This window comes from Marmota flaviventris, chromosome 16 (genome assembly GCF_047511675.1).
Source record: "Marmota flaviventris isolate mMarFla1 chromosome 16, mMarFla1.hap1, whole genome shotgun sequence".
Lineage (NCBI taxonomy): Eukaryota > Metazoa > Chordata > Mammalia > Rodentia > Sciuridae > Marmota > Marmota flaviventris.
In genome coordinates this window covers 52,682,472-52,703,636 of record NC_092513.1, presented here as the reverse complement: position 1 = coordinate 52,703,636, position 21,165 = coordinate 52,682,472, and the positions used below count along the sequence as shown (strand labels likewise).

The following is a 21,165-nucleotide window of genomic DNA, read 5'->3' as shown; positions in this document are numbered from 1 at the left end:
TTTTATAGTGGGAAAATTAAAATGTAAGCTATCTTAGAATTAACATTTTGTTTCCCAATCCTTTGTTATTTAGTTATATTAGTATTCCTTTAGTAGATTTTTTAGTTTTCCTTTTAAAAAGTAGGGAGAGTAACTAATATGATAAGTTATAATAGTGTGGTACTAAGGTCTTAACTGTTAGGGCCACTCTCCATTCACTATGTAAAGTTCTTAGTTTATGCACTAATTATTTCTTGAAACATGTCATAAATACTTACAGTTAGCCTTTAATATGTTATTTTTTTTATAATTATCTTTACTATTTAATAGCCAGTATTTATAGTTATAGCTAAACTTTAATCCATAGGAATCCTGTGGATTTGGCAGCATGCTGAGTGAGATGACATTCCTCCTGTCTTTAGATGTTGGAATCAACATTTCTGTTTGGGTGACACCATCTGCTGTAATTGATAAAGTGCAAGATCTCAGAGACTTGCCACAGTATTTTTATTTCTTCCTCTTGTAATAACATTCCAATGCTGGTGTTTGGTGGGAGGCCTACACATAGGCATTTAGAAGCACAGGCTTCTTCTGTCATCCCCTCAGGGCCTCAGAGTTCAATATTTATAGATAGCAGACAGGGAATGGAGAGAGGACCTAACAAGAGCTTGGTCATATGGCCATGTAGTCACACCTGACTGCTTCTGGAGTCTCCACATGTGCGCAGTAAAAGACAGCACAGCCATTGGTGAACATGTAGCCATCTTCTGTCTGTTTTCTTCATCTTTACGTTGGCCTTGTTACTCCACCCCAGCATATTCACAGGTTTTGCTGAATTACTATTTGCCAGCAGGCTTGACTTTTTATCATTTCTAATAACATTCTATCACTATTTAATTTTAATTTGGGGGATGTGAGTATATATATTGCTATTAATGAGAAATTCTCCAAAACCTGAGTCTTTCATTAGTTCAAAGGCAAAAAATAATAGTTTTGAAACTGCACCCAATCTGTAACATATCTGCACTATGCTGCCATTACTGTTCATCTTCAAGTTTTCTTAAAAGATCACATAACTTCATCAGATATCATGTTTTTAATCACATGTTAAAATAGTGGTTTTTCTAATAAAATAAATGAATTTGAAAACTCTAGAATAATATCTCAAATGTGACATTAAATACCTATTCAAAGGTATAGAATCGTAAGCATTCATGACTAACAAACGTAAGACACCATTTCCTTGTTCTTTTCTCTCAAATGTATGCCCCATTATATAAGGTTTCCATTATGGTCACCTTCTGGGACCTGGCTTCTGTGCCTTATCATCAAGAAAAATAAAAATATTGGAATAAACTCATCTTTAGCTTTGGCCCTCACCACTGTAAGGACAATTTAATTTTAGTTTATTTCTTAATATATTTCATTTTCAAGATGGGTCTAGCCTCCTGAGGACTTTTTCCTTTTTCTTGCTTCCTTTATTCTTTTCTTTCCTTTTTTCTTTTCTTTTTTTTCTTTCTTTTGAGGTAATGAATTTTTAAAAGCCTTGTTTTTTAAATATTTTTTTGTTATACATGGACACAATGTCTTTATTTTGTTTATTTTTATATGGTGCTGAGGATCGAACTCAGTGCCTCACATGTGCAAGGCAAACACTATACCAGCGAGCCACAATCTACCCCAAAAGCCTTGTTTTTTAAAGAGAGTATAGTTTAGACTACAGTAATTTTCTACAGGATGTATATACAGTACGTTTCATAGCTTTTTCTAGGAAGTTAAGATCAAAAGGCTCCAAACATGAGAGTTTTCTTAACTACCCTGTCATTTTCAACATGGAAATGTTAACAAATGCTCATAACTCTTTTACTCCTTTAATTATCAGAAAAGCTATAGTTGAAATTTTGCATTATTGTGAATGACTAGTGATTTTCTGATATATTGATATATTATATTCACAGTTAATTCCTCAGAAGCACTATTTAGAATCTCTTTAATATCATTTATGATATTATCCTAAACATTGCCTAAGAAAAACTATGTCTAATTGTTCATCTGTTCCTTTTTAGGGAATACGTTGTTTGATCTGAGCCCGACAATCATGTAGTAAGCTAAGAATACCATAAATTGTAATAAAATGTTTTACCTTTTCTTTCACCTGCCACAGTGAAACGGACCCTGGCTCCAGGCAGTGGCCCGAGTCTGACACTCTCTCTGGCTCCCAGTCCCCACAGTCTGTGGGAAGTGCAGCTGCAGATAGTGGCACTGAGTGCCTCTCAGATTCTGCCATGGACTTGCCCGATGTCACACTTTCGCTATGTGGGGGCCTCAGTGAAAATGGAGAAATTTCTAAAGGTATACTGGGCAGTTATGCCCTATCTTCACCTCAGAGAGCAGCCTGATCATCACTTGATTTAAAATCTGCCTTTAGCCATTTCAGGGTGTTTTTAGTTCTTCAGTGAACTTGTGTAAGTCTTAAGTGTCTTCCTATAATGTCAGGTCCTTAGACTCTCATTTAAGGTACCTCTTGTGGGATGGCTTTGGTAAGGGCGTGTACCTTGAAGGCTCTAAATAAGTAGTTGAAAGTTCACAGGGTGCCCTGTTAGCTGATGACCTGGGTCAGATCACATTGCATTGATATTTCTCATCGGTAAAATCATTCAAATGTTTGTGGGACTGAGACCCAGAATCCCTCCTGGAAAGCAATGGGACTTAGACATGAGGGCTCTGAAGTTGTAGAAAATTGGTGATCCACTGAGTAAATAATCTTTATGGCAAAAAGTAGAAGGTTTACTTTCTGACTCAGGCTTGAGAGATGGCCAGTGAGGTAAGAGATGGCCAGTGAGGTAAAGCCTGCTTCAGAGTAGGGAAGGATCTTAGCAGAGAACGGATGCCTCTAGGTATGGTGGAACACTTGCATGGGTTTGTCCTACTTTCTTTAGCCTTTTTGGTTTTACCTTCATTTTTAAACCAAACTCTTAATGTTTTCTCAGTTTGGCCAAAGGCTCATAATTGATTTTCCTCCAAGGAAATATTTTCTTCCCATGAATTAGTATCATCATTTTAGCATTAGTCTTTGTCTTCTCTCCCCTTCAGAGGAACTGAAGGTGTGATGTGTCAGAATGGGTGTCCAATGCTCTAGAATCAAGTTTTCCTTAAGTTTCTCCTTTTTAGAGTCACCAAATGCTAATTATGTCTCTTCCCCATTTCTTTTAAACTCTCAGTTAAATTATGTGAGAGGGGATGGAAAATATAAAATTTATATAAAATATAATTTTTTTGTTTTAAATACCGCTAGTTTGGTAGAGTTTGTTATTGGAGGAGGCAGAAATGGTAAGTAAAAATAAATAATACACATATTACCTGGAGGAATAACCCACACAAGAAATTTCTGTCAGTCTGACTCTACTGGAGTGCAGATTTAGAAACAGGGTACAGAAATTCAAGGAAAAAATCTTCATCCATTCTGTAAAAATTTGGGATTTATTTATTGACAGATTCTGAGCCAAATTCTGAATATGTGATTTTTTTTCTTTTCTCAAGCATTTATAAAGATGTTTTGATTTTCTAGTATAGCATGTACTTAGAACTATAAAAATATTCCCCAATTGTGCAATTCCCTGTCTGTAAAGTTTTCCCTCTGATGAGAATGGAACTTAGTTTTTTAATAGTTTATTTGCTTATACTTGTCTTTCTTTCCTTCTCTCTCTATCCACATCTGTAATCATCTATTTTCCTAAAAGTCTTTCTCCTGGATTTTCTTTTTCTTTTTTTTTTAAACTGGGGTAAGAGGGAGAGGATTAAAAAGAAACTATCTTTTCTTCTTAGCGAAAAAAAAAAAGTGACATTTTGCCTTTGATATTAAAAAAAATTAGGTTTTTTTTTTTAAGGACTTACTTATTTTAGCCTACAATTCTTACAGTGCAAAGAGGATTGTGTAATTTCTTAATGGATTTATGCACTTTAACCAAATTGATAGTTATTATTTTATATTGCAGAAAAATTCATGGAGCATATCATTACTTATCACGAATTTGCAGAAAACCCTGGACTTATAGACAATCCTAATCTTGTAATTCGTATATATAACCGGTAAGTACTCTTGCTTTCTTGCTTTGAACATCATCATATGAGGTTTTTTTTATATATAAGTACTGTTTTTAACTGACACCATTTTTCTTGGTATAAAGTTTGTCATCTTATATAAACAAATCAATAGGCAATGACTTTGAAGTGAAAATTAAGCCTCAAATTTACTTGTAAATGAGGCATTGAAATACTGTTGTTCTGTTTCATAGATTTTACTGCTTCTCTGCTCATAGAAGTTTGGCTTAAAGCAAATATTTTTTATGTGAGAAAAATTTAGTTGATAATCTTTACTAAAAAGAATAAGCAGTTTGATATGTTATTTCTACTTCTCTGTACTCCTCTCTCCCTTACTCCCGTCCCAGCCTCCTTTGCTCCTCTCTCTTACTCTGTGTAATGGTTTTGCACAATTTTTGTTTCTGATAGTTACTATAACTGGGCTTTGGCTGCTCCTATGATCCTTAGCCTGCAAGTATTTCAGAAGAGTTTGCCTAAGGTGAGTGATCTACATTTGAGAACTTCTCCAACATTGATTACCAAAAATCTAATGAGAACAACTTTGAGGAGGAAAAGTTTATTTGGGACTCAGTTTCAGAGGTTCAATTCATGTTCAGCCAACTCCATTGCTTTGGGTCTGTGGTGAGGCTGAATATCATGGTGTAATGGTGTGATGGAGGAGTGCTGCTCTGCTCATTGGAGCAAGGAAGCAGAGAGACAGGAAAGGGCCAGGGACAGATCAAAGTCCAAAGGCAGGTACTCAGTGACCTATTTCCTTCAACCATGCCCCATGTGCCTACAGTTACCACAAGTACTCCATTTAAATTATTAATTCATCATATGGATTAATTTATTAATGAGCCTATAGCTCTCATAATCTGATCATTTCACTCTAAAAATTCCTGTTTTGCCTAATACATGAGCTAGAGCAGCATTAAAGATCCAAATTCTAACACTTATATTTCTGAACAGAAACAGTTCAAAGTTTTATTAATCTAACATAAAAGATCCACATTGCTATATGTGCCTACCAAAATTACCTTTTGCCCCAAATCTGGGAAATTACCTGGGCTGCACTTTTTTGTCATCGTAATTAGATATTTATGCCAGTTTCTGATTATATATTTGAAGTTCAGAGATCTGAGTTGGCAATGTAGCTTAGTGGTAGAATGCTTATCTAGTCTGTGGGAAGCCCTGGGTTTGATCCCATCACAGGGGGGAAATAAAAGTTTAGAGACTTTATTAATTGTAAATTAAATATGAAATGAATAGGAGGGGGAAAAATCTTCCCCTCATTAATACAGGAAGAAACAGCTTTCAGAAGAAGGGGAGGTGACCAGCTAAAGCATGACATCAGTTTGGTGTATAGTTGGGTCAGCTTGTGGCTGGGACACCTGTTAATTTAGAACCTCAAAATTTGTTTTTAATCTGTTCTCTATGAAGATATCATTAGCCTAGTCAGTCCTCATATCCTCATATGTTCCAAAGTTAATGAAAAAGAACTGCTGGCCTAAAGACTTATATAGCTAGACCACCAGGCCTCCCACCACAAAGCCTGCTGCCACCAAAGTTGGACCTTTTTCATCTTTAAAGGGTATTGAAAACACTAGAGGGCTGGGGTTGTGGCTCAGCGGTAGAGCGCTCGCCTAGCACGCACAAGGCCCTGGGTTCAATCCTCAGTACCACGTAAAAGTAAGTAAATAAAATAAAGGTATTATGTTCAACTACAACTAAAAAATAAATATTTAAAAAAAAAAAAAACAACACACACTAGAGGAGGGCTGGGATTGTAGCCCAGTGGTATCGCGCTTGCCTCTCACACGTGTGAGGCACTGGGTTCCATCCTCAGCACTGCATAAAAATAAATAAAGGTATTGTGTCCATCCTCAACTTAAAAAATAAATAAATAAAAAATACTAGAGGAGTTTGGGAGGTATGGAGAACATCACTTACTTCCAGAAAAAGGCACTGTCTTGCAGGCCAATTTTATAAGTCGGGTGCTTTACAACCAACAGATTGACCAGGCTGACCTAAATTGATTATTTCCAGGCCACTGTTGAGTCCTGGGTTAAAGACAAGATGCCAAAGAAATCTGGCCGCTGGTGGTTTTGGCGGAAGAGAGAAAGCATGACTAAGCAGGTAATAGACCTAGCGGTAATCATTTCCATGGGCTGAGAAAAAGTGGATCATGTGTTCAAAAAACCTTTACCACATACAAGAAAGTACTCTTACATAGGTTCTTTTGCCATTTTTGAGCAGTTAATGCATGAATGTGCTGTGAGGTACTTTGCCTATGTTACCTACAGCCTTTGCTGCAGCTCAGCACCAGAGATGTTTGCATTGCCACTTTACTTTAAGGAAGCTTGGGCATAAAGAGGTGCTATTGTTAAATAAGGTCAAGGCACTGGTAAGGGATAGAGCCTGGGCTGACCTTGTATGGCTCCAGAGCCAAGGTCCACTTCCTGCATTAGTTTTCACATGTTACAAGCAAAAGGTTATTCTGCACAACTCCACATGCAAATAACCAGAATCGGCTCTTTTAACAAAAGCGTCAGAAGAATAGGTTTGTCCAGAGAACCACACTAAACAAGCAGTAGATCAAGTCTTTATTACCCCAAGTCTGATAAACAGGGTTCTGGGATTTTCAGCTGTTGTTCTTCAGATATCACAAGGATAGTTCTGCCTGAACCTAGTTCATGTCCACACCAACCACCTCTTCCTCATGTAGTGCTGAGCTATTTCTAATAGCCAGCTTCAGTCACTTCTGTTCTGCAGTCCGTGTGTGTCTGCCAGTGACCTAACAGCTAGTTTGGACCATTATATTTTGTTACTTGGCACCTTTTAAAATGCTTTTGGTTTTACTTCTGGCTCTCTAGAGACAGCTTTTTACGTGGCAGTACATGACTTCTGTCTCAGGTTTTTGTCCTTCAGCTCAAAGTAGAGAAAGTCTGTTTCTCTGTAGTGGGGTCGCAGATTCAGAAGGTTTATTTTTTCCTAGAGAGGGCTGCTGATTAATTTTGGCTTGTTCATAGGGAAAATATTTCACATTGCCATCATCATCTTTCTGTTTTAGCTGCCAGAGGCTAAGGAGGGAAAGTCCGAGGTGCCGCCAACCAGTGACCTACCATCAAGTACTGAAGAGCCAGCCAGTGCCAGGTGGGGTGCCCTCTTCTTCCTCTCACTCACAGCACTTGGGCTGCTCATTTGACCATTACCTAGGAATTGATTGTGGCAATTTTGTTTAATTTTTAGTCAGAAACATCTTTCTCTCGTAGATGAACATGACATCAAGTAGGTCATTAACATCACTCAGCAGATGACAACTGCTTTTCTGAAAAATATTATCGGCTTAGAGGAATAAATATATTCACTACTACTTCATAAATACCTTGCCTCTGTCACAGAGCCATGATATTATGTGCTGAGAAATATGGGACTTTAGAAGGAATTCTAGGCATTTTAAGAGGTGTTACCCTTGGTGACCTTGTTCTTCCTGCTTCCTATAGGCACCAAAGGGAGACATAAAAAAGTATCTGAAGGGTTGATTTGAATGTGTTGTCATTTCTTTTGGACATTTGAATTAGCTGACTCTGAGAAGAGTTGCTCACACTGTATCCTATTCTGATATTTTCCATCTGTTTACTTTCCTTGGTCCAGGTTCTCTCCTCAATCCCTTCTGTAACCCAGCAGTCTAAGTCTAGGAGTTTTATTTTACTCTTTACCCTCTTTGAATGAGTATATAAAATTTCTTACTACTATTTTTTTTAACCCAGGTTAAGCAGTGTCCAAAATGTATAATCCAGGACCAATCTTTTATTTGTTCCTTTTGAAACATACACATCTTTTACAACAGGAGTAGGTAGACCTGATAGCTTTTACTGGATATAGCAGAAAGTAACACGTGAAAGCCAGAATGTAACTGCATGCCAGTTATGAGAAGGAAGAGAAAGGTGGCCTTATCATTATCAATTAGTGATGTACATATTTCAGAGGTAAGAAACTGAGAAGATGGAAGAAGAAACAACTCTTGCTAACTCTAGAAAGGATTAAGGATATTTGTATTTTCTTGGTCCTACTGAAAAGCTTTTATCAATAAAACTCCCCCTGCTGCCTCTTCCTTAACTAGTGTGATGTTAAATAGGCCAGCTGAGGATGACACATCCAGTGATGAGGGGTCACAAGAGCTTGAAGAATCCATCAAAGTGGACCCCATCCCCACAGAGACCATGAGCCACAGCAGCACAACTTCATATAAGAAGTCTCTCCGACTCTCCTCAGACCAGATAGTGAGTCTTTTGTGATATGTGCAAATTCAATAGGACTTATCTTAGTAACTGTTTAATTTGATGTGCTTCACTTCTGTTTACCTGGTTTTATGGGGTATTCGAGAAGTCCTTGGAAACCCAGAACACTACTCAAGCAGTGGCTTTCTTGGTTTGGTCCATCTTGTGAGCATGCTAAGCTCTGGGCTGGGCTATATTCTACACCACATCCTGCTTTGAGTTTGTTAGGATCCTGAAATGCCAGTTACTGCTTTATAGATTTTTAAACTGTTCCAAACTGAGTTTTCTACTGATTTTCTTTATTCTTGTGTTTTTTATTTTTTATAAAAGGCAAAATTGAAGCTCCATGATGGCCCCAATGATATTGTGTTTAGTATTACAACCCAGTATCAAGGTACCTGCCGTTGTGCGGGTACCATTTACCTGTGGAACTGGAATGACAAGATCATCATTTCTGATATCGATGGAACAATAACCAAGTAAGCCGAAGCCCATTGTAGGTAGCAGAGAGCAACCCTATGCCCAGGGAGGAACAGTTAATGTGCATGGGGGAGGGGGGTCCTTCACTTGGGACTCTCAGCCCTCAGCTCTGGTGGAGAGTTTTTTTAAGCCATATTTCCTAAGAGATCCTGAATGTAATCCACACATAATCATTTTATGGAGGGAGAATATGGGTGGAACCACACAAATGGAATGTCAAATATAACTTTAGAAAGATGTAGTTATTTGGCCTTCAAACTCATACATTAAAAGAAAATAGCTGGGCCACGTGCTGTGGCACACACCTGTAATTCCAGCGGCTCAGGAGGCTGAGACAGGAGAATCACAAGTTCAAAGCCAGCTCAGCAACAGCAAGGTGCTTAGCAGCTCAGTGAGACCCTCTCTCTAAATAAAATACAAAATAGGGCTGGGGATGTGGCTCAGTGGCCGAGTGCCCCTGAGTTCAGTTCCTGGTACCCACCCCCACAAGAAAAAAGAAAATAGCCAGGTGTGGTGGTGCAGCCCCATAGTCCCAGCAGCTTAGAAGGCTGAGGTAGGAGGATTGCAAGTTCAGAGCCAGCCATAGCAACTTAGCAAAGCCCTAAGCAACTTGGAGAAACCCTGTCTTAAAAATAAAAAGGGTTGGGGATGTGGCTCAATGGTTAAACACTCCCCTGGGTTCAACCCCTGGTACCAATAATTAAATAAAACTGTAGATTAAGGAGGAGAAAAAGAGGATTTGTGCTTGTAAATTATCTCTGAAAATGAACATCTGGCTCTCGTGTGACCCCACTTTTAGAAGCACCGCATGATTTTGGAGGGTCTGCCTAGCAAATATAGTGAATCAGCTTTATAGAGTATCCTCCTCCCTGCTCCACTAGCCAGGGTTTATTAGCTGCTGATCAAAGAGAAAATGAGATGGAAAATTCTTGGCTTTCATATGTTGCATTCCTGATACCTTTTTCTGTTAATACTTTCTTTTCAGGTCTGATGCTTTGGGGCAGATTCTCCCACAACTAGGTAAAGACTGGACTCATCAGGGTATAGCAAAGCTCTATCATTCCATTAATGAGTAAGTTTCTCTTCGCATGTGTCATCCAAGTCTAATGAGATAGAAGTTTGCTTTGCTCAAGAACTATATAAAAATAGCATAAATCATCAGTCCACAATAAATCATGTTATGGTCCAGGCATTTCTGCTCTGCCACCATTCATGGCGCTTGAGCTGTGTGTGCCTGGCACCAACTTACAGGTATTATCTCAGCTAATTCTCACAATGCTGTGCGTTTTGGGGACCACCTATATATATCATCATAACTATAATTATTTTTTACCTAGAATATGAAATTATGAATGTCAGTTACCATGTGTAACTTTGCTTCTTACAGAATGATTTGCATCCTACAAGTTGTCCTTATAAACAAAATTCTTTGTGTCTTTCCCTTACAGCAGATACTTTAAAGATAGTTGAAGATTTTTGTCCATTCTCTGTTTGGCTCTCGTGGACTAGATGCTCTTTGTGTATTACATCAGTACTTTTAAATTCAGCATAATCTGTGGTCACATATTAGCATAATCTGTACTCATATATCTCCATTATTCCCTTGGTGTTTTCCATGGAAAGGTGAAATCATTACAGTTCTAACTAGTTTCTTGCTAAATTCAAAAACCTGATTTTCATAGTATATAAGAACTTTATTTGAATCTATTAAAATAATAATAGTTGTTTTTTTTCCTTTTGCCAAAATACCTGGACTACAAAGGATGTGTTTTTGTTTTTATTTTCAGGAATGGCTACAAGTTTCTGTACTGTTCTGCTCGTGCCATTGGCATGGCTGACATGACCCGTGGCTACTTGCACTGGGTCAATGACAAGGGCACAATCTTGCCCCGGGGTCCTCTGATGTTGTCCCCCAGCAGCTTGTTCTCCGCTTTCCACAGGTACCTCTCCAACAAGAATTCTGGGTTTCCCTGTGTGCATGTGGGCAGGGACTCAGAAGAGTATGTGTGAGAACAGATATTGGGCTCTTAGAGGTTGTCAGTCTGTTTCAGAGCTTCTGCATTTCTGTTCTTTGGCTGCCTCAAAGTGTTCTGACTCATAGTCTCTGTCAAATATTGTAATGAAAAGTTTTCTTCAACCCTAAACTCCATCAGATTTTTTTTTAATCGTAAGATTTGACTGGCAAAAGAGGAAAAAGAAGTGTACCAGTTACATAGGGTTAAACAAGTGGGGGTCTTGGGGGTGGTGTCGTAGCTCAGTGGAAGAGCGCTTACTGGGTTCGATTCTCACTACCACATATAAATAAATAAAATAAAGGTCCATTGACAACTAAAAATATATTTTAAAAAAGAAAAAGTGAGGATTTTGTGAGCATTAAAATCTTTTAAGGAACACACGTTAGGGAAAACTGCCATTTTCAGTTTGGTGATTGTATTTTTTGTTCTTAGGGAAGTAATAGAAAAGAAACCAGAGAAGTTCAAGATTGAATGTCTCAATGATATTAAGAACCTGTTTGCCCCATCCAAGCAGCCCTTCTATGCTGCCTTTGGAAACCGTCCAAACGTAAGTGTCTCTGGACCCAGATTCTGACATAGGCTAAATTCAAATCATTTACGTTGTCATAATTATCAACCCATTTTTGTAAGCAGAATGAAATGTTTGTTCTGTTCAGTATTTTCACTGGATCTATTCCACCTTTCCATGGCAACTGAGGAGGTCCTATAGGGACTTATAGATCTGTCCTAGAATTGTATACAGGATACTCTTTGTTTCTGCAACTTCAATTCCATTTCCCCAGGCAGCTCTGCCTCTTGTCCTTCATGGTTTTAAGCCATGTCCTTGTATCTACCCCAGAACCACAGTGTAAACCCTCCACCCTTTATTAATACTTCTCTGACCTGTCTCCTATCCTTTGGGGCCACCACATCTCAGATGTACCGAAGGTGTTACTTCTGAATTTATCTTATACTCTAAGGCCTTGCTTCTCCTTGACTGCCCAAGTTTGCTTGATTCCCTCTACACCCTCAGGTGGCACCACACACTAGCTTGAGTTTGTCTAAAGCTCAATTTCAGAGGCAAAATTATACTGCCCCGCACCACATGTTTCTGTAGAGTCTTCTATTCATGCAGTGTTTCTGACTCACAGTAACCAGTGAAGCTTTTCCTAATGTCTTCTCCGGGTTTTCTTCTGCAGGATGTTTATGCTTACACACAAGTTGGAGTTCCAGACTGTAGAATATTCACCGTGAATCCTAAGGGTGAATTAATCCAAGAAAGGACCAAAGGAAACAAATCATCGTAAGTGCATTCCTAATTCTCAGCCAGCACCATACAGCAACAGTTGCAGCTGGAAATGGATAATAACTGAAATTAGACCTATCTTGGAGGATCAGAGAGCTGTTCCTTCTCTGGGTATTTTCTCCTCTAGAATAGCTGTTTAAGTGATTCTTGACTACCCAGATATGTAAGAGGAAGTCTGTGCCCTGGGATGGGACTGAGACCTGTCTCTGAACCTGCCTATGTGAAGAATCTGAATAAGCAGCTTTACAGCCCATGCACTGTGCCTTATCTTGATTTTGAAGTAACAATCTGCATCTCTTCCCCAATCCCTTCTCCTAGGTATCATAGGCTGAGTGAGCTTGTGGAGCATGTGTTCCCACTTCTCGATAAAGAACAGAATTCTGCCTTTTTGTGCCCAGAGTTCAGCTCCTTCTGCTACTGGCGAGACCCAATCCCTCATGTGGACCTGGATGACCTGGCCTGAAGTGGCACCTGTGGCAGGGGTAATGGGGAGGTGTAGTCACTCTCCTCACAGCAAGGAAGGTGACCTATCCTGTGGACAAGGATCCAGGGCTGACAGTGGGGCACCTTCTTTCTAGAGCAGGGACAGGGCCCCTGGAGCTGGCACGACCACCCTCCTTCACCTTCCTAGGCTACTGCTCAGCCCTCGGAAGGAGAAGAGAGGGGCTCAGCCTGAGTTAAAGCCCTTGTGCTCTGTCACACATGGGCCTTCACACGTGCTTCCTGTGGAGTTGTATACTGGGCACTCCTTCAATTTTCATTAACTTAAAAGGAAGAAAACAGAAGTTAAAGAATGGACCAAAACGTTACACAAAGTAAAGTGTTAACAATTTCTACTGAGCAGTTGAGATTGTCTCTCTATAACCAGGGCTTTCTTCAGAGGGTCCGGTCCATTGAACTGCCACAGATCCAGTTGTGATGCTGGCTAAAACTATCTGTGCACATCTTTCCGCTGGGTTCCTCCATTTCTGCACACTGAAACAGAATAGCTGCTCGCTGTGCCAAGTTGGGTGGGCCCCCAGGGCTTATGCACCAGAGCCACTGAACCCATACCCACCAACATGAACTTCTGGGGAGAAAATCCCCTTGGATAATCAGTTTCTTATCTGTGACTACTCTATGGTGAGAGGCCTTTAAGTTATTTCTTAGACATAGCTGAAGAATAGATTTATATTTGATGTCTGGAATAATAGTGGGATTTTGAGTTTCAAAACAAAGAACACCAACACAAAAATGCAAGTACACAGTTGCAGTAGGTCCTGGGGATAGCCCTTTTCTCTGTCCTTGTGCCTGTTGCCTGGCTTAGATGGGGCTTTAGGTATCTTGCTTTGGGACAGGATTTCTAAAATTCCATGCTTCAAATTAGTCAGGGAAGCACAATGAAGCTTGTGTAAAGGCCACTGGCCAGTAGTTTTGGCTTTGTCATCACAACCCTATGTTAAATTCTATAGAAACCATGTGAGAAAGGGGTCTTGGAGCTCCTGTTGAGCAATCAGCCCTTCAGCAGCGACCCCAGACCAACTCCTCTGGCAACTGGGGCACTTATGTGGTTGGCAAGTGCAGAGACTACCCTTTGAGATCCCATGGGGACAGAGAGGTACTCATGCATTTGCACTAAAATATACATGGCAGCTGCATGGACTGGCTTGGTTGTAATGAGCTCGTATCACATGTGGGAATAGAGAGCAGCAGGGAAGGATTGTGTGCCAGAAGCCCCTCTGGTGTTGGTGATCAGCTGGGTGTTGACAGTCACTGTTAACATCAAGAGAACTGTTCAGGGCTTTCAGGGGACTTGAAATGGCCCCAGGGCAGAGCCCTCCGTTGAGGAAGATGCAGGAAGCAGTGGTTCCTGAGCTGAGGGGGAGCTGCAGATGCTTTTAGGTAGTTTCATTTCCAACTCCTGTGTGTCCCTGTCATCTTCTCGGGGAACTTCTCTTGTTTTAGTTTGCTTTACCCAGAATAATACTGATCTAGAGTTGGAGAAACGGGTGATTATTTTTCCAGATTGGAGAGTTGAAAGGCCCTGACTGATTGCAGCCTTTTTTCCCTAGTGCTATTGGGTATGGAGGCACTGTTGAAACCCCTTGAACACAGTTCTCAGTGGCAAACTCTGGAGGCACATATTCCTAGAGAAGAGATGACACAGGCTTTCTCCAGTGCAAAACCTCCCCCTTAAATAGTGCTAAGGACTAATTGTCTAATGAGTTTATTTATATATAGTAAATAGGAGAACTAGGTTATGTTTATATGAAGTTCTGCCCAGTTAGTGAATTAAGATTTTAGTAAAATATCCATGCAGTTTTCTTATTTCCATAGATGCCACCAGTGTGTCCTTTCAACTGCCTTTGATTTAGAGGAAGAATGAGAGCTTTATGTGCTTAATCTGCGCTTAGTAGGACTTCTTTGCATATGTGTGGTACAGAAAATCTTAATATGCATCCTCTTTTTAGGTTGTCCTTCACAATTTTTGACTAGTTTTTCTTGACAAGCTCTTCTCCTTGGATATACAGGCCTTCTGAGAGGATCCAGCCTAGTATCTGGATCTCCCAGCCTGTGTTGAGGGTGGCTGGTTCTTCTGTCTCAGTGTCCACTAGCCCTAGACTTTGTTGCTGCAGATTGATCCAGTGGGTACGTAGGCTAATGACCGTGAGTCTTTTTCCTTGTTTAAAGGAGTCCCTTTTGCTGAAAGTAGATGATTACTATTGCTGTAATGTTAAGAAAATATTAAGTTTGTGCTGAACATCCATTGCCATTTGGTACAAATGACATTTGTTCTTTCTGTGAAAGAGAGATGCCCTTGAGTGTGTTTGCACACAATCTCTTAGGATGGCGAGTTGAAGCATCAACCTCACGCTGGCTCAGTGACAAGCAACGTCACAAGGACAGCTGTAGGGAGATTGGGCTCTTCCAAGTCATTCTTGTCAGTTGCTCCATTGGTGACATGACCCCTTTCCCTCTTCCCATTTCAGTCTAACTTTAGTGTTTGCTCTGATATCATGTGTTAAAGCTTGTACTGCTGTGGAAGTTAATGTCTGCTCTCCGTCAGGCTCTGCGAGGTACATGTGTGGACTTGGAGCATGCACACTTAGCGCCATAGTCAGTAATGGTTCACTGTGTTCAAACACATCTACATAGAGTTTTCATTTGGAAAAAGAAACCTACTAGTTTGATGTCCTAAAACAAAAGCTGCTAAAAATCATAGGGAAACCAACTGAGGAGGAAAGGTGACTAAGTGACTGAAACGTGCTTCTGCCCTGAACAGCCCACTTGACCATGGGCCTGCACACAGCCCTTCTGTAGTTGCTTTGAAGGTGAAGCAAGGCCTTTGAGAGAAGAAATGGTTAGAAAAAACATTAAGCACTTTCTCTTTTTGCAAGTTGGTGAAAACGGATTCATCCAGGGAGCTTTATCTTTTCAAGTATCATATTCACTCTGGGAAACCATGTTTTAGAGCATGCTGGGTTTTATTTAAAACTGGTTAAAATAAATGTTATTTCCAGGTGGAAAATGACTTTTGGTTTGGTTTGAGGGTAAGAAAGGGAGGGGAAACTGCTCTTTAATTTAATAATTACGTTCAGCCAATGATGAAGTATTTGATTATTAGACAGAAATATCACTAATAAGTTTTCAGTTGTCTGAAATTAATTGTAAACATCAATACAGTACTCTTTAGTTATGGTAAAGACATCGTAAGATGAATGGCTCATATTTTGGTGCAGTGTTTGATGTTCAAAACAAAATGTTACAACAATAAACAAACATAAACTCTGAGTGCATTTGACTCTTTCTTTCAAGGGACAGTTAAATCATATTCTCTATACTTTTGCCAGAAATTGATAATTTCCATAAATTAGCATTTTGATCTTTTCTGACACTTAGACGATGCGTCTATGTGCTTATTTTTAAAACCTGATTCCAGAAGTGAAGCTACACTCATAGGAACTAACCTCTCTTGCTTTGTAGGTTCTGCCAGGAAGTGATTCATTCATACATATGTAATTTCTCTTGTAGTCTGGCTGGTGGACATATCAGCCCTTTAGAGTCCCCTAGGAGTTCTACTCAGTCCTGAACACCCCACCTTTCATTAAACCCTTCCTCGGGATTTGCCACTTAGCAGTCCTGATGTTTTCATTAGATCAGGGGGAGTCAAAGTGATCTTTGACCAAAAGCCCACATCCCACAGATTAAATCCTTTTCATCCTCTCAGATTGCTGCAGGGCAGCACATGTTGGATCACGGGTCTCTCCATCAGTGAGCTTTCAATTATCAAAAAACTTGGTATTTAATTCCTCTTTACTATGATAAGAGGGCAGGGTGACAGGAACTATGAGTCTTTAGGAGGGTATACTTTGGGACTGAAAATGAAGAACTCAGAGACTGCAGCATCTCAGATTATAATGAGTACAGAAATCTCCTAAGAGCTTGTTAAAGTGCAACAGGTTTGAGGGTACCCAAGAGTCTGCATTTCTGGTTAGCTAACAAGTCGAGCTTTATTGCTGGTCTGGAGATGTCATTTTACTCAGCAAGGGTTAAATCAGCCTTAGTATTTTACAGATAAAGAAGCTGAGGCCCACAGAAACTAATAGTTACTCCTTTGTAGGCATTCATTATATCATTTTGTGCTACTGTTGCTTTGTAAGAGCCTGTTAGCAGTTGGATGTCAGGTGCAGGCTGCATCTACCTGAAGCTGAAAATGTGGGCAGTCCAGTAGCAGAGCTGCAGTACTGATTTCTTCGTGGCACCATGAGGATGATTTGAAGAGCTACACAGTGTGACTGTTACACCAGTTAATTTCTTGTCGTTATTGCATTTTCCCAGGCCTCTTGAATTCTTCTTGGAATTCCACAGGACTTCTTGGGCAATAATTAGACCACTTGAATGCATGACCCTGTGCACCATATGTGCCTAGACTTTGATTTGGGTCAAATGCTAGTGCATTGAGCAAGGTAGCCAACTATTCTGAATTACAAAGGTAGAGTGGATTAGTAATCTGTTAAATATGTTCCCTAATATCAGGAGAGGGAGCATTTTTTAGTACAGGAAATCTTATTTCACACAAAGCTAACAAACTCAGGGAATTGATTATTTCTGAGCTGGTACAGATTCTGAGCAGCACTGTCACCCTTCTTGAAGGAGACAAGTAATTAGTCATCCTTCATGAAAAATGATGCATGGGGGGTTACTTGCTAACCTTTGAGGGTGAGATTGGAGAAAGCATTCCTGTCAGTGACAGAACTCAGGTCAGGGACCAAAGAACTGGTATATTGGCATGTTTTGTAATTACTGATTTCCAGGTGGCAAAAACTTAAGTTTAAAAAAAAAAACATTACTAGAAGGCCAGGGAGTTCAAGGATAGAGCACTTGCCTAGCATGTATAAGGTACTGGGTTCTGTTCTTTCCCCAGCAAAAAAAAAAAACAGACACACATTCACACTCCAGGTCCCTTAAGTAAGGGGTCAGCGGACATCCTTCCCTAAGCTTAGAGGCCCAGCTCAATTGCGGTTCTGTCACATCCTACACCCAGTGGAGTTTGCATGTGTCCTTTTTTCCTTCCCATCTTAGGAAGGCATAAGAAAAACATGAATGTTTAGAAAATGGATATGGGCAAAGCCATTTTCAGATCTACAGGTATGGACTTAGTCATGTCTCTGACCACAGATACCCCTTTCAAACTGCAAATAATTTGTGGGGAAACTATTTAAAATATGGTAGTCATTGGGAAAGCTAAGTAATGTTGCTAATCTAGAAATAATTTCAAATACAAAGTCCATTGATTTGCATTCTTTAATGAGGCCATTTGGTAGTGTTCCGTGAGGGGGGAAAGTGTTTCAGTTAAGACTTGAGTACTTGGACCTTTTTCTCTGTAACAACTCTGATTTCAGAAGTTATAACCTCAGCTGGGGGTGTCATGGCACACATTCCTAGTCCCAGCTAATCGGGAGGCTGATTGGGAGAGTGGCTTGTGCCCAGGAATTCAGAACCAACTTGGACGGCATAGCAAAAACCCCTTAAAAATTTTTCTTAAGTCATAACCACCTTAGGTTTGATTAAGCCCTAGGATTTGGTTTGTACCTCTCATGCACAGCTTCAAGGGTATTGACTTCTTGAAGGGCCATGCTCTGAAACTGCCCTACCCGCCACCACAGCCTTTGAGCTCTCTTGACCCTGTTGTTTTCCATCTGTATGAAAAGACAGGCTCTTCCCTTATAATCTTGCTGTTACATGTGGCAGGGTCTAGCTTTCATCTCATTTTATCTTGAAATAAATGCAGGCTCCTGCTATAATTATGCTGCTTTGCCTGTCTTGGATGCACAGAGCTGAAATGCATGTATTTTGGTAAATGAGTCAAGTTGCACTGAGGATGACTAAGTTGTGTGTGATGCACTAGAAGCAGCCTGTGGAAGAGTAGACAATGCAGTTGTTACCTACCTTCTTTCTGGTTCCTGCTTTTCCATTGAGTGTCTCCTTTGGCACTGAAGTCTTTAGAAGGGGAGTGTGAGGAAAGAGGGTGTAAGCATGTGTGCCAACTGGGTTTTCCTGAAAACACTCCACTACTTTGTTTTTTTTTTTTTTTTTCCCATGAGTCATTTCTAGGATAGCCAAGGATACACTGACAGCTGCTTTTAGCCAATTCACCAGCTGCAGAAACAGGGGAGAGAACGGCCATTCTTCCTCCCTTTCCTGGACAGAGGTCTGAATTATAGTCAGCAGCAAACCTTGAGTTCTTGTTCACTTCTCCCCAGCTGCAGTAGGGGATGAGTGCACTGAAGTGTGCAGTGGCCACCCTGTAATTTTCTTTGCAAACAGGCCTTGAAACACAAGGCATTTTTATAGCTCAAGAGCCTCTTCTGCCAGCTCGGTGCAGGCCAAGGACACTAAAGCTCTTGTTTCTCTCGTGTGCACCTTCCCCTGGCTTACTTGACTGACGAACACATCTTCCCAACCTGGTTAGCAGAATCCACACTGTGCTAAAGGGTCTGGTGTGCCTACAGGTTTCTGGGGCGCTAGTCAAGTATTACTGCGCCTGGGCCTAGAACAGTGTGTGCTTACTTTGGGAAGATGCCCACCTTCTCAGATGATCTCAGCTTTCAGAAGTGATCAGTTTTGTGTTGAGCCTCTTGTTGCTTAGGAACCTTAAAAGAGTTCATAAGCTATGTCTTGCCAGTGATCTGTGCAGTGAAGCAATGAGGATTTGGTCTCAGCCTGGGACCAAATCTGCTGATTATATGTGAGTTTCCAGTCTTCCGTGGAAGAGCCCTTCTTTAGCTGTGGGATCATGGCGAACCCAGACTTCCAAGCACAGCTAGTCTGCCTTTACAAGCCAAAGATAAAACCCAGGCATACAGCCTGGTTGCTCATAGATAAGTTTTATAGTAGAGACTAATTTATGCAAGATCATTCTACAGCAATTAAAAAAAAAAAAAAAAAAAAAGTCAATTGCCTTTCAGTTTGCTTTTTAGCAGTAACTCCCAATCCGTAAGGCACCAGACTTAGAGAAGTAACTCAAAGTGGTTTTACATATTTATTGACACTCCCTGTCTTTGCACTTCAGTTGTACATGTCATCTAAGGAGCCCAACAAGTTTCATAAATAGTGTGTGGCACATCCCCTTTTGCAGTGGGGCCAGGGCCCAGTAAGCAGGGATGAGTCCCAGGCCATGGCAGCTAGCCAGGTAGGGAACAACCCAAACTGAACTCTGGGTCCCTGTACGGGGTGGCATGGGCCACGTTAGCACTTCAGTGTTTAAACTTTTCTCCCGCGTGTAGTTTATGGAGGAGGAGACGCTGGCTACCCACCACCACCACCGCGCCCCCCACCTTCAGCCAGCTGCCGTTCCTCTCTAGCAGCAAGGCACCACCCCGCGGCCCTGCCCTCTGGGAAGCAGTGTAAACCTCCACAGGTAGCACCAGGTGTGTTCCCCAGGAACCTTGAGCTGGAGGCTGGGAAGATGCAAGAGGGGAGCCGGATTGCAGGCAAGGGGGCTTTCCAAGTCTTCCAGTTGTCCAGTTAGAGTGACAGAAAAATAGGTGAACTCCTCACTACCTGTCTGCAAACTCTTAAGGTGTGGTGGCCCAACAGCGAGGTAAGGCCTTTATCTTAGGGGCAGGTGGAAGGATGTATGCAGAAAACTCTAGATCAGTGCTCCAGTTACATACATAAACTGAATATATTAAAGCTTCAGAGTTTTTACATCTATCTCTCCCCTCTCCCTGGCCACCCTAGAGGTGGGAAAGGAAAGGATATAAGAAAACCCCACTAAAGGTGGAGTACATTTCATCAAAGTCTGTATGGGCCAACCTGCCCCCAGTCACCACCACATTGACACCGTCTCCGGCCTTCAAGTGCACAACAAGGTGGAAGGCCCCTGGGCCGCCGCAAGTGTGCACAGCCCCTGGGGGTCGGTGGTACTCCAGGAATTCTCTCTTGTACCCGGCTGTGTGCAGCTGGGCCACACTGGCATTGGAGACTGAGAGGACGGCTTCCACGTAGGCATCCCGCTCAGGGGTGAGAGTAGCTGTGATCAGGTAGCGCCCATCGTAAGGAGCTGTGAAGATCCCTAGGGGGAGGAAGGCAGACAGGTGAGCTCATGTGACTCCTTCAAGGCGTGTGATGCTGCTGCACAGTCTCCCATGAACTGATCAGAAACTTAACAAAGCCTGGGGTACCTGGAGTTCTGTTTCTCCGAGTTCTGCAGGGGGCTTCTATGCCCTCACAACAGGGGATTCGCTGAATGGTGACCAGGTGGGCCAGTGTGAGGACAGTGGCTAAAAATTACCAAAAGGCAATCAAGTCCCTCTCCAATAGCTTACAAGCAGTGCCCCTCAGGAGCACCACGTCCACATCAAATAACTACTGCCAGTGGCACCAAGGCTGGTTGGAAAAGGACCACAACCTCACGCCACCTGCCCTGTGGGCTCTTCCCTGGCCTGGTTGGCTCAGGCATGCCAGGAAACCATGCTTCTCTTGGGATTGCCCAGTGGTCCAGACAGGCAAGCAAACCTGGGTGGACAGTGATGGGCTGATGAGAAAGGCCCTTCCCTTC

General features: G+C 41.3%; 2 protein-coding genes across 8 annotated transcripts in view; one reads left to right on the top strand and one right to left on the bottom strand.

Annotated features, from left to right (window-relative positions):
• The window catches only part of Lpin2 (lipin 2), a 76,530-nt gene extending 60,637 nt beyond the window's left edge, over positions 1–15,893 (top strand). For 3 of the 4 annotated variants that reach the window (XM_071602885.1, XM_027942908.3, XM_071602884.1), the window contains 12 exons: positions 2,144–2,331; positions 3,975–4,068; positions 4,489–4,558; positions 6,109–6,198; positions 7,133–7,215; positions 8,186–8,345; positions 8,673–8,821; positions 9,808–9,894; positions 10,610–10,762; positions 11,270–11,384; positions 12,016–12,119; positions 12,441–15,893. In XM_071602885.1, coding sequence (XP_071458986.1) covers positions 2,144–2,331; positions 3,975–4,068; positions 4,489–4,558; positions 6,109–6,198; positions 7,133–7,215; positions 8,186–8,345; positions 8,673–8,821; positions 9,808–9,894; positions 10,610–10,762; positions 11,270–11,384; positions 12,016–12,119; positions 12,441–12,585 — 1,438 coding nt within the window. In that variant the 3' untranslated portion in view covers positions 12,586–15,893. The remainder of the gene's footprint in view (positions 1–2,143; positions 2,332–3,974; positions 4,069–4,488; positions 4,559–6,108; positions 6,199–7,132; positions 7,216–8,185; positions 8,346–8,672; positions 8,822–9,807; positions 9,895–10,609; positions 10,763–11,269; positions 11,385–12,015; positions 12,120–12,440) is intronic. The other variant, XM_027942909.3, reaches the window with a different exon arrangement.
• A 3,732-nt stretch (positions 15,894–19,625) lies between these two features.
• Positions 19,626–21,165, bottom strand: part of Emilin2 (elastin microfibril interfacer 2) — a 52,730-nt gene continuing 51,190 nt past the window's right edge. For 2 of the 4 annotated variants that reach the window (XM_027942890.3, XM_027942891.3), the window contains exons 8-9: positions 20,789–20,887; positions 19,626–20,679 (exon numbers count right to left, since the gene is read on the bottom strand). In XM_027942890.3, the coding sequence (XP_027798691.3) occupies positions 20,342–20,679; positions 20,789–20,887 (437 nt within the window). In that variant the 3' untranslated portion in view covers positions 19,626–20,341. The remainder of the gene's footprint in view (positions 20,680–20,788; positions 20,888–21,165) is intronic. The other 2 variants (XM_027942892.3, XM_027942893.3) reach the window with 1 other exon arrangement.